The 13,872-nt window shown below is 40.3% G+C and overlaps 1 protein-coding gene across 1 annotated transcript; it reads right to left on the bottom strand.

Annotated features, from left to right (window-relative positions):
• Window positions 1-6,564: 6,564 nt before the first annotated feature.
• Window positions 6,565-13,662, bottom strand: LOC115149082 (protein YIPF6). Its single transcript, XM_029691590.1, has 7 exons — window positions 13,564-13,662; window positions 12,895-13,023; window positions 9,203-9,281; window positions 8,871-8,913; window positions 8,627-8,752; window positions 8,291-8,448; window positions 6,565-8,022 (listed from the first exon to the last, which is right to left on the bottom strand). The coding sequence occupies exons 1-7, from the start codon at window positions 13,594-13,596 to the stop codon at window positions 7,901-7,903; spliced, it is 690 nt and encodes a 229-aa protein (XP_029547450.1). The 5' UTR covers window positions 13,597-13,662; the 3' UTR covers window positions 6,565-7,900.
• Window positions 13,663-13,872: the final 210 nt, after the last annotated feature.

Below are 13,872 nucleotides of genomic sequence, written 5' to 3'. Positions count from 1 at the left end.
CAGAGCAGAAACTATACCATGAAATCCAAGGAACTGTCTGTAGATCTCCAAGATAGAACTGTGATGAGGCATACAGTGCCTTCATAAATTATACATAACCCTTGACTTATGCTACATTTTGTTGTGTTCCAGTCTGAATTATAAATTGATTAAACACATAATACTACATGATGACAAAGTGAAAACATGTTTTTAGACATTTTAGCAACCTTATAGACAATTAAATACATAAATATCAAATGTACATAAGAATTCATACCCCAGAAGCACCTTTGACAGTGATTACATCGGTGAGCCTTTCTGGGTTCAGTGCCATGCAAAAGTATTCATCCCCCTTGGCATTTTCCTATTTTGTTGCATTATAATCTGTAATTTAAATGGAAATCCATTATTTGGATTTCATGTCATGGACATACATAAATTAGTCCAAATTGGTGAAGTGAAATTAAAAAAATTACTTGTTTCAAAAAAAGAAAGAAAATGTAAAACGGAAAAGTGGTGCATGCATATGTATTCACCCCCTTTGCTATGAAGCCCCTAAATAATATCTGGTGCAACCAATTATCGACAGTAGTTACATAATTAGTTAAATAAAGTCCACCTATGTGCAATCTAAGTGTCACATGATCTGTCACATGATCTCAGTATATATACACCTGTTCTGAAAGGCCCCAGAGTCTGCAACACCAAGCAAGGGGCACCACCAAGCAAACAGCACCATGAAGACCAAGGTGCGCTCCAAACAGATCAGGGACAAAGTTGTGGATAAGTACAGAATAGGGTTGGGTTATAACATAATATCAGAAACTTTGAACATCCCACGGAGCACCATAAAATCCATTATTAAAAAATGGAAAGAATATGGCACCACAACAAACCTGCCGAGAGAGGGCCGCACACCAAAATTCACGGACCAGGCAAGGAGGGCATTAATCAGAGAGGAAACAAAGAGACCAAAGATAACCCTGAAGGAGCTGCGAAGCTCCACAGCGGAGATTGGAGTATCTGTCCAAAGGATCACTTTAAAGAAAAAAATAAGCAAACAAGTTTGGTGTTCGCCAAAAGGCATGTGGGCGACTCCCCAAACATACGGAAGAAAGTACTCTGGTCAGATGAGACCAAAATGTAGCTTTTTGGCCATCAAGGAAAATGCTATGTCTGGCGCAAACCCAACACTTCGCATCACCCTGAGAACACCATCCCCACAGTGAAGCAGAGTGGTGGCAGCATCATGCTGTGGGGATGTTTTTCATCGGAATGGACTGGGAAACTGGACAGAATTGAAGGAATGATGGATGGCGCTAAATACAGGGAAATTCTGGAGGGAAACCTGTTTCAGTCTTCCAGAGATTTGAGACTGGGACGGAGGTTCACATTCCAGCAGGAAAATGACCCTAAGCATACTGCTAAAGCAACACTTGAGTGGATTAAGGGGAAACGTAAATGTCTTGGAATGGCCTAGTCAAAGCCCAGACCTTAATCCAATTGAGAATCTGTGGTATGACTTAAAGATTGCTGTACACCAGCGGAACCCATCCAACTTGAAGGAGCTGGAGCAGTTTTGCCTTGAAGTATGGGCAGAAATCCCAGTGGCTAGATGTGCCAACCTTATAGAGACATACCATCTAATCATCCCCAGCTTACAACTGGCTCATTCATCCCCCTCTTCTCCCCTGAAACTATTCCCCAGGTCGTTGCTGTAAATGAGAATGTGTTCTCAGTCAACTTACCTGGTAAAATAACGGTAAATAAATAAATAAATACCCCAAGAGACTTGCAGCTGTAATTGCTGCAAAAGGTGGCTCTACAAAATATTGACTTTGGGGGGTGAATAGTTATGCACGCTTAAGTTTTCAAATTTCTTTACTTAATTGTTTGTTTCATAAGAAAAAATATTTAGCATCTTTAAAGTGGTAGGTATGTTGTGTAAATCAAATGATACAAACCCCCCAAAAATCTATTTTAATTCCAGGTTGTAAAGCAACAAAATAGGAAAAATGCCAAGGAGTATGAATACTTTCTCAAGCCACTGTAAGTCTCGAAGAGCTTTCCATACCTGGATTGCACAATATTTGCACATTATTCTTTTCCAAATTCTTCAAGCTCTGTCAAATTGGTTGGTGATCATTGGTAGACAACCATTTTCAGGTCTTACCCTAGATTTACATTTTCGTTGTTGAATCTGTGTTTGATATTCACTGCTTGACTGGTACAAACATTATTGCGCACAGACAACAGCACAAAGGGCCAGAAGGTAGAGACAACAATACATCATGCAAAGCAGCCACAACTGTCAGTAACACTGTTCATGATTGAGTGTTTGAATGAAGAGATTGAGATAAAACTGTCCAGTTTGAGTGTTTGTTGCAGCTCGTTCCAGTCACTAGCTGCAGCGAACTGAATATACGAGTGACCCAGGGATGTGTGTGCTTTGGGGACCTTTAACAGAATGTGACTGGCAGAACAGGTGTTGTATGTGGAGGATGAGGGCTGCAGTAAATATCTCAGATGGGGGGAGTGAGGCCTAAGAGGGTTTTATAAATAAGCATCAACAAGTCAGTCTTGTGATGGGTATGCAGAGATGACCAGTTTACAGAGGAGTATAGAGTGCAGTGATGTGTCCTATAAGGAGCATTGGTGGCAAATCTGATGGCCGAATGGTAAAGAATATCTAGCCGCTCGAGAGCACCCTTACCAGCCAATCTATAAATGACGTTTCCGTAATCTAGCATGTGTAGGATGGTCATCTAAATCAGGGTTAGTTTGGCAACTGGGATTAAAGAGGAGCGATTACAATAGAGGAAACCAAGTCTAGATTTAACTTTAACCTGCAGCTTTGATATGTGCTGAGAGAAGGACAGTGTACCGTCTAGCCATACTCCCAAGTACTAGTATGAGCTGACTACCTTAAGCTCTAAACCCTCAGAGGTTGTAATCACACCTGTGGGGAGAGGGGCATTCTTCTTACCAAACCACATGACCTTTGTTTTGGAGGTGTTCAGAACAAGGTTAATGGCAGAGAAAGATTATTGGACACTAAGAAAGCTTTGTTGTAGTGTTTAACACAAAATCCGGGGAGGGGCCAGACTGTATTATCTGCATATACATAGATGAGAGAGCTTCCTACTGCCTGAGCTATGTTGTTGATGTAAATTGAGAAGAGTGTGGGGCCTAGGATCGAGCCTTGGGGTACTCCCTTGGTGACAGGCAGTGGCTGAGACAGCAGATGTTCTGACTTTATACACTGCAATCGTTGAGAGAGGTAGTTAGCAAATCAGGCCAAAGTCCCCTCAGAGACATAATACTCCTTAGCCGGCCCACAAGAATGGAATGGTCTACCGTATCAAAAGCTTTGGCCAAGTCAATAAAAATAGCAGCACAACATTGCTTAGAATCAAGGGCAATGGTGACATCATTGAGGACCTTTAAGGTTGCAAGGACACATCCATAACATGAGTGGATTACAGATTGCATACCAGAGAGAATACTATTGACATCAAGAAAGCCAGTCAGTTGATTATTGACAAGTTTTTCCCAACACTTTTGATGAACAGGGCACTATATAAATAGGCCTATAACAGTTAGGATCAGCTTGATCTCCACTTTTAAATAAAGGACACACCGTGGCTGCCTTCCAAGCAATGGGAACCTCCCAAGAGAGGAGAGCCAGGTAAAAAATGATAGGGGCAGCAACCTTAATGAAGGAAGAGTCTAAACCAGGCCTGGGCAAAGGCCCAGGCCCGTGACCTGATTCAATACGTCCCGCGGAATCATGCTCATATCACATAAAGAATTTTCAATAGTAAAATTTTGAAAACGTATTTGTTATTCAAATGAAAAGCCCAATGAATACTCGTCTTTGTGTAATGATTCAACTCTCACCGCTTGTGGAACATTTATTTTGAAGGCACGTATAAATAACAACTGCACGAGGACAGAGTGACTGACAGGCTGACACACACGTCACAGTTACAAATAGTAGCTAGCTAGAAATTGCGCAAAAATTAGTTTTTCAAAGATTTCAAAGAAAAAGAAAGTAGACAATGAATGTAGGGTGTTCCAGCAAGAGTGGACATCTAAATGTTTCTTTATTGAGGTATCAGGGAAAGCTGTGTGCTTAGTGTGAAAAGAGAGCATCGCTGTCTTGAAAAACTACAACTTCTCCTGACTATTCCAGATGAAGCATAGGAAAATGTCTTCTGAGCAGAGGCCAAGTGCATCGAAAGAGTTGCTTTTTCAGTTGCAAAAGCAGCAAGGACTTCAGCAACTGCATTCAGCAAATGACGGAATTGCGAGAGCTAGCTATGTACTGTCCCACAAAATTTCTAAACATAGCAAATCATTCGCTGAGGGCGAATTCATTAAAGAATATTTAATTGACTCTGCAGCAAAACTTTGTCCCGACAAGAAAGAGCTGTTTGAAAATGTTTCCCTGTCAAGACGAACAGTGACATGGCGTGTTGAGGACATCGCAGAGAATATGGAACAACAGTTGAAAAGTAAAGAATTTCATCTATTTCTCCATGGACCTGGATGAGAGCAGTGATGCACGTGACATGGCGCAGTTGTTGATATTCTTACGAGGCATAACCCCAGACTTTTAAATTACAGAGGAGCTTGCTTCAGTGCAGTCAATGAAGAGCACAAACAGAGGGAAAGGTTTATTGGAGGTGGTTAATAAGTGTGTTAAAGCTGGGACTGAGTTTTGAAAAGTTATCCAGTCTGACCACTGATGGGTGCCCAAACTTGACAGGACAAAACATTGGCCTTTTGAAAAGGATAGAAGATCAAGTAGCTGAACTCAAACCAGATCAGAAAATTATTTTCCTGCATTACATTATTCATCAGGTGTTCTGTAAATGTGTTCTGAAAATGAGCCATGTTGTGGATACAGTCACTAAAGTGGTAAACTTAATAAGAGCAAAATCTTTAAAACACAGGCAGTTTGTCTCCCTGCTGGAAGAGACAGTCGGGTCATGCAGATCTCCCCTACCACACAAACGTGAGATGGATGAGTTTGGGGAAAGTGCTTAAAAGGGTGTGGGACCTGAAGTTGGAGATTGCTGAGTTTCTGCAAATGAAAGGAAAATATGTGGATTTCCCTCAACTGCAAGATAAATGGTTGGCTGATTTTGCCTTCACCGTGGACATCCTGGCACTCATGAATGAACTGAATTCCAAACTACAAGGGAAGGGCCTTTTTGCACATCAGATTTACAGCCTTGTCAAAGCCTTCAAGGGAAATGTACTACTCTTGACCCGCCAAGTAGAAGCCAACAATCTCACCCACCTTCCGACACTACTAGTCTGTTCCCTATCAGATGACCAGCGTGAGAAGTATACATTGCTGCTGCGAACATTGAACGGTGTTTTCTCATCATTTTGAGGATTTCAAAGTGTTGGAAAATGGCATGGTGTTGGTTTCCTCTCCTTTCACCTTCAATGTGAATAACGCTACCACTGACCTGCAACTTGAGCTTATCGATCTTCAGTCTGACGAAGTGATTGGAGAACAATTCAAAACAATGTCACTTATGTGGTTCTATGCATCTCTCGATGAACAAAACTTTCCAAAGATTAGGAGTCCTGCTCAGATGTTTGGGTCAACCTATGTATGTTAACAGACATTTTCAGTGATGAAATATAACAAGTCAAAGCACAGATCATATCTTACTCTCACCTCTCAGCAATCCTGCGCATAGCAACGTTAGAAACTGACTTCACTGCTCTAGTCAATACCCATCAGAGACATCACTCCTCACACTGACTGAGTAGTTTCAATGTAATGTTGAGCTCTCTCTTTCTTGTGTTTTTGTGCATACCCATTAACAAGAGTTCTGTCCGTGGTGCTGAATGCACAGCGTACTTTTCCCTCCGTGTAGTTTATTGCATGTTTAATAATGAAAATACCTACCAAAAAGGGAACATGGATTGGTTTATTTCTGTGCATGTTAAATAAGTAGCATATCTGGACGTGATTTACAGTAGATATATCTGTCAACACAGTTATACACATGATGGATAATCCTGTAATATGATTCTGGCCCGCGATGGCAAAAATATATTCTAATATGGCCATCCATGAAAAATAATCGCCCTGGCCTGGTCTAAACCATCTGACCCAGAAGTTTTTTGGAGGTGAAGTTTAAGGAGCTCCTTTAGCACCTCGGACTCAGTGACTGCCTGCAGGGAAAAACTCTGTAGCGGGGCAGGGGAAAAAGAGGGAAGAGCATCAGGGCTAGTCGCATTAGAAGGGAATGTGATGAGGAAATGTTAGATGGGCAAGGAGGCACGGCTGAATCAAATAGGAATCCTGACTTACTGAAGTGATTAGAGCTCAGCCATGTGCTTCTTGTCAGTAACAACCATATCACCAACATTAAGGCACATGGGCAGCCGTGAGGAGGGACTACTCACCGTAATTCAGCACCATGTAGCCTAAGTAGCTTCACAAAAACTATTAATTTCAAAGGGAATGGATGCATTTACTTCCCGTTAGTTATTATAAGTTTACAGTGTTATACAAAAGTACAAACATCATGGAAACAGACACATTTGCATTGCTTGGGGTTTTGAAAGTGCTATGATTTTCAGAAGAAAAAAATCTCTAGAGGGGCTTTATTTAAACAGAGTACAAACTTAAGAGGTTTCAGGGCAGGTTATACTCCCAATAAATGATTTCTCTTCACACACGCCTTGAGTCAACAGTCAGGAGCTACACATATGTTGGCAAACTAACCCATAACAATCAGAGGCTTCTGACAGGCTATCAAACTAATCAAAATATTCTTTTCAGTTTAACTGCTGCTGGTGTAGTCCAGAGTTCTTGCATAATATTGGAGCTATATCGCTAGTGACAGAAGAAATTTGTATACCAAGGACTCTTATTCCACCATCATTCCCCATTTAGCTTCTAATTCAATCAATGTCTTTAAGACAGGAATCCCTGATTTTGTACCATATTACAACATTTAAATAAAAACACAATTATCGAAACAAATAGAAATGAGTCAGGTTTTGGAGGGTGCCATTGTTTTTTTTCTCACAGCATTTCTGTTTTAATAGAATGACATTCAAATATTGAGAGAGAACCGGAAATGTATAGATATATTTTAACATAACTTTGTGAAAGTAAAAATGTGAAAATGTAAACTACAGCCACCTACATACTTTATAGGTTGCGCATATCAAAATCGAGCAACACTGCCACTTACTATCCGTGGATAATCAAGTCCTACCTTCTGAATAAGATAATACTACTTGAAAATGTTTTACGTATTCCTAAATAAAACAGAAACCTGTTTCCAAGCAGTGTTTGAGTGATAGGGCATATGTAGTAGGATGTAGTGAGGCAGTGTACTGTATACATACTGGCATCACATATTCATAAGTAAATGGCAATAGACCATGACACATACAATGTAGATGGCATGGTCCCCTTTATTCCTGCTAGTCTACATGTTATGATGAATTATTAGCATTACAGTGGGGAATGTGCTTAGTGTAGGAACCTTAGTTGGCATTATAAGATCATTTACAAGGCAGGAAACAATTGAGATAAGTAATCTCTTCATGTGAGACACAGAGAGCTTGTTTAATCAAGCAGATAGGCTTTTCTGACATCCTTATAGGGACTCACTTTGACTCTTTTGTCCACTGTACTCCACTGTAGTTCTTAGCTAAGCTTAGCAATAATAGAGCCACAAAAAGAGAAAGAGGCAAAGCATTGTGCACTATGGTTAATATCTCACCATTTTCCTTGTTGCTCCAAAAAAACATACGTTTTCCATCAAAAGTACTCCCAACACTCCACTCAGCTTTCACAAATGGCAAGGTGTTGATTTGTATCCTTTTATTCCAAAAGGATTGGGATAAGTTCAGTTGAGAGATAAGTCCACTGTTACGCAGACGGTGAGAATGTGAGAATCATCCATCCAATGACAAAATAAAAAAGGAAGACGGGATACACCACCAAAGCTTTGCGATTGGGAGGCTGGCAATCTGCTAAGAAAGCTGTAGAGGCTGGGGGGAATTCATATACATACATACACTCATGAGTTATCAGTGACTTGTTTTATGATAAGATTAGACAGTAATAATATATTCAAATGTAGTACTAATGTTATGAGGAACATTAGAAGGTGAATCTTTATGCAACAGCTCCACCTACTGGAAGTCAGTATGACTGCAAATAGTCAATGTGTTTGTAGAGGTGTGTTTGCACCAATAAATATAGCCAACTAAATTTAAACAAATATAATTGTCTCCTTATGAAAAGGACCTTCCTTACCAAACGTGGACCAACTGAATGATGCTGTGACCACAATTAGTCGGACGATAAAGCTGAACCTCCGAGACCCACCCAGCAGCACTAGCCTACAGACAACCATTGCCACGGTCAGAGGCATGATGCAGTAGCCTAGCACACACAGGCTCTGGAAAAAAGATCTAGGGAGGGAGGGAAAACAGGCATTTCAATGAATAAATTAAATTAAGGAACTAATCATATTACAGTTTTTGCATGTTTAAATGCTCTCATGTCAATATTTTTAATACTGGAATAATTTCACTATAATGATTGGAAGCCAGCTATAAAGTTGGGCAGTTGGAAATGACAGACACGTACATGGTGCCTCCCAACAGCTTCGAGTTCAGTGTGATGATGAAAGATCCAAACCAGATGATCACAAACACCTCTGCAAACTGGGGCCCTCCGTCATCCTTACTGTCAACTGAACCCCCCTGCAGCATCCTAAAAAAACAGGAAGGAAACATTATCAATCCATAGCTCATCCTTCTCTAGTCATCCTTCATTCTCAAAGAGTGTTAGCAGTCATATTCTGCTACTACATTGAAACGGGAATACTCACAGAGCCAGTGTCACGCAGAGCAATAATGGTCCCCACAAGTCCCCTGGAAAAGAAGACGAAGTAAACACAATATTCCTACTAAAACATCAAACACATTTAGCATTGTCACATTTCCCTAGGTAGTATTGGAGAGAGCTAAAATAATATAGAATAAAATAATAATAAATGTCATTAAATATGTTTTTCATATCATTATACTGTTATTCTTGTACACATTGGTTAAATATATTACCAAGTTAGATACAGCTATGTCACATCATATAACACCACTTGTTCATTGTGTTGGAATAGTTTAAAAGATGAATTCATCTTTCAAAGTACACAGTACTCACAGTCTCTCAGTAGCGCTGAACTCTTCTTGGGATACATCACATGAACAAACTTTTTCCCCACTGCTTTCAGATCTCGCAACTGTAAATGAGACATGAGGGAGATTTTAGTAGAGATTTTAAAATGCCATGTATCAGGGAAGGGCCAAATTAAAGGTGTCATTAAATGCATACATTTTTATTTCACTATCAAATAATTTCTGGGTAAAAAGTACCTTACTGTAATAGATTTCAAATAGGCAAAAATAGCTTTTTAGCAAAAAACTATTTCTCAAGCAAGAATAAGAGTGGTCTGAGTGGGAGGGGAAAACTGAAAACTAGCCGTTATTGGCAGAGAGGTTTGGAACTCTCTTTGTTATTGGTCTATTATGCAACAGATGTGTCTAATCCTGCATGCTGATTGGTTAAAAGTGCATTCCAGCTGGTGTCTATTCCACAAATTACCACCAGCTAAATCTGATGTTAAAATGCTGATTTACTCTGTTCCATCTGACAGCGCAATCCACTGTCTCATCAGCCCAGCCAGGCACTTAATAAACCTGATCTCCACTATAAAAAACATCTAGACATTATCTCACGTCTTTTAGACTAACATCTTGTTTTCAACAGCGGAGATTTGTATAAACCTTGCAGTCTGTCTCTCTGACATTTCAACATTGTTTCAATATTCAAATTCCATCTCCTGCTGTCCCATAGTAATGAACGTGTCGGGAGTAGAAATCATGAATCATCTGGCATCATTTTATGGATATATACAAAGAAATGTCAATTGAAAAAAGGTAAAAAGAAACAAAGTGCAGCTAGTTTGCAGTCTTTCCAGCTTCAGTTTGAAGTGATTGTGTTAGCTGTGTTGCTGGCTAGCTCCTCTAAACAACAGTGTCCTGATGAGAGAGCACAATTTCGATGTCAGACGAAATCACACCTCATTAGCTCATTGTTATGGATGTATCCAAATAAATGTTACTAGAAAACAGCTTAAACAAATGCAGCTATTTTTCTGTTATTCTTGATACACTTTTTGAAGTGACTATGTTCGCCGTAGTTGGCTAGCTAGCAAGCATGGGATAAGAATGTTGCCAGCCAGTATGACAATGGAACATTTAAAAAGAATGACTGGGTCACGTCCATAGATACAGAACAAAAAGAATGAACAACTGTGTCGCATCTCTGGCAACCGAACTGATAGAACGAACGACCAGCCGGCTTCGGTAGCAACCCTAGATTTGTGTCGGGACAATATCTTGTGGAAGGATGAAATAGTATGAATAGTTTTTAAAATTAAAATATGTCAATCATTATTTGAATACGTTGGTAACCCGTTGTATAAAAGTGATGATGCCCTTTTAGCTGGTGTTTGGAGGATATATTAGCACGGTTTGCCAAACACCAGCTTGTTGGGCATTATCACTTAATTATAAAACAGGTTGTTCGAATCCTGGATGCTGATTGGTTGATAGTGTAACAGTGTAGGTTCCGTCCCTCTCTTCGCCCCAACCTGGGCTCGAACCAGGGACCCTTGCACACATCAACAACTGACACCCACGAAGCATCGTTACCCATCGCGCCACAAAAGCCGCGGCCCTTGCAACGCAAGGGGAAACCCTACTTCAAGTCTCAGAGCGAGTGACGTCAGTGATTGAAATGCTGTTAGCGCGCACCACCACTAACTAACTAGCCATTTCACATCGGTTACACTCACCCCCCTTTTGACCTCCTCCTTTTCCGCAGCAACCAATGATCCGGGTCACGGCACCAATGTAACAGTGTAGGTTCCGTCCCTCTCTTCGCCCCAACCTGGGCTCGAACCAGGGACCCTTGCACACATCAACAACTGACACCCACGAAGCATCGTTACCCATCGCGCCACAAAAGCCGCGTCCCTTGCAACGCAAGGGGAAACCCTACTTCAAGTCTCAGAGCGAGTGACGTCACTGATTGAAATGCTATTAGCGCGCACCACCGCTAACTAACTAGCCATTTCACATCGGTTACACTAGCAGGGAGTTATTCACAATAATTCCCGAAAGATACCTTAATTAAAATTCAAGTAACAATGGGCATCCACTAATCCGCAACCCAACCAGGCATTCATAAACTTCATCTCCCCTGGGGGGGGAAAAAAAGAGTCAAGACATTATTGCCGCATGCTTCTTGCCTAGCATTTGGTTTGGTACAGCGGAGGTTAATGTAAGCCTCGCTGTGTGCCCATCTGACCTGTGCAACATGTTGCAGTTTATTTTTGCCATCTCCACCGCGCCATGCATGACTGTGACGAGACTGGCAGCTTCTCTGAGACAAGATAATTAATTTATCAGAATCATTATAATGGATATATCCAAAGAAAATGCACATAGCTTGCTGTTATTTCAGTTGCTTGATGTGATTGCTAGCTAGCTAGCCAACTACACACAAAGGAGGAGTAACGTCATTTGCCTAGCTAGCCTTCATAACTGACGTTAATGTTATATTATTGACTTGACAATCTGCTGTTTTTTGCTTATTCATATATTATTTAACAAATCATTATTTGATGAAGTTCTTGTTGCCCATTTATACAATATTTATTAAAACATTATTTATTGAAGTTCTTGTCTCTCATCATCATTGAATCTATGCTAGCCAGCTACCTACATGCCAATGATTTGTTTAGCATAGCATCGTGGGATGAATAGAATGAACGACTGGGTCAAAACATCCCAAAATAATTCATGACCAGCCTGTTTGGTTAGCAACTTCAGAACTAACAACTGGCTTTTGCTCCCGACTATATCGTCTGGTGGAAGGATAAAATCAAACTAATCAAATTTACTCATTTATTTTATTTCACCTTTATTTATCCAGGTAGGCTAGTTGAGAACAAGTTCTCATTTACAACTGCGACATGGCCAAGATAAAGCATAACAGTGCGACACAACAACACAGAGTTACACATGGAATAAACAAAAGTCAATAATACAACAGAAAAAGTCTATATACAATGTGTGCAAATGAGGTAGGATAAGGGAGGTAAGGCAATAAATAGGCCATAGTGGCGAAATAATTACAATATAGCAATTAAACACTGGAGTGATAGATGTGCAGAAGATGTGTGCAAGTAGAGATATTGGGGTGCAAAGGAGCAAAAAAAATAAAATAAATAACAGTATGGGGATGTGGTTGTTGGATGGGCTATTTACAGATGAGCTATGTACAGGTGCAGTGATCTGTGAGCTGCTCTGACAGCTGGTGCTGAAAGCTAGTGAGGGAGATATGGGTCTCCAGCTTCAGTGATTTTTGCAGTTCGTTCCAGTCATTGGCAGCAGAGAACAGGAAGGAAAGGCGGCCGAAAAGGTTATTTAAATAACCTTTTTTAATGAAAACATGACGTTAATCTTTTTAAATGTTGGCAACCGTTTTATAAAAGCAATAAGGCCCTAAAAGGGATTTATTACACGATAATCCTCTGGTTGTCATGTTTTATTACTTAATTAACCAATTTTCCGCATGGTGATGTTACCATGGAAAGCCGAAACTCCCATCCATGCAAACCTGCTGATTAGAAGGTCCTGTGTCGATTGTATTTTCAACCAGCAACTATCACACTTTTACAGTGTTAGTTTCATCAGCTGTTGTACAATTTGATATAAAACCCGGGGGGGGGGGAATCAAATTTTTGACTGCACTTGGCAGTATGTACACAAAGAGGGAAATCTTACTATTGTGTCTTTGACAGGTTCATCCAGTGTGGAGTATTCTTTGTCCTGACTCGGTGTTCCAACAGGGACATTGATCTCCCCCTCAACAGGAATGTCCCCTGAAATGGACACATCTGACAGACCTGCAAACTGGAAATAAGATACACAGGTACAAATAAATGAGACATTTGGCTCTCAATAATGACAACCGATTATTCTATTTCAGCTTAGCTATAAAGTTAGTTTCTTCATGATAATTCAATGCGGTCTTATTACAAAATGTGGTTTGGGTGCTGCTGTTGGCACATGCATGGTGGAGAGCTAGCTTGGCTAAACAGACAGATAATACAGTAACGGTAGATAGCTACTGTTCTCCCTCTTGCTTCGTCCCGCAACGAGCCATTGTTTACATGGCTAGTTAAAGAACTAATCAATTCTCTCTCCAGGTTTTGGAAGTCATTGAGAACTTTTGCATGGACGGTGACTTTACTGAACGTACAACAATGATACTGCAAGCGTTTTCCTATCCATGGAGTGTTGGATGTGTAGTGCTAGCCAACTTCAACACCAATGTTGACATTCCCTCATCTGTATTTAATATTAACACCACGCCTACAAAAACATTAATGTATACTATGTAAATGTTTTATATATGAACACGAATAGTTACGTTATGTGCTTTCTTCTTACCATAAGTTTACTTGTCTCCTCCACTTCAGCCATTTTCTCTGTCCACACGGATATGAAACGTCATCCAAATGTTTTGAACAGGATGTCAAGTGGCTAATGCTGCGTTCCAACTAAGTGGGAAGGTGGTATTTACCGTTGTGAAATCGTAAACACCAGTTGGGAAGTTTCCACATGCTAACGTTTTAGCTTTTGTGGCACAAATCCAATTCAAGTCATGGGACCGATATTAGCAATTTTCGCATATCATGTCCAAATCATCCGAAAGTATCTTAAATTGATTGTGAAGCTCAATAAAGTAATTTAAAAATT

This window comes from Salmo trutta, chromosome 15, assembly GCF_901001165.1.
Source record: "Salmo trutta chromosome 15, fSalTru1.1, whole genome shotgun sequence".
Classification (NCBI taxonomy): Eukaryota; Metazoa; Chordata; class Actinopteri; order Salmoniformes; family Salmonidae; genus Salmo; species Salmo trutta.
This window is presented reverse-complemented; position numbering and strand designations above follow the sequence as displayed.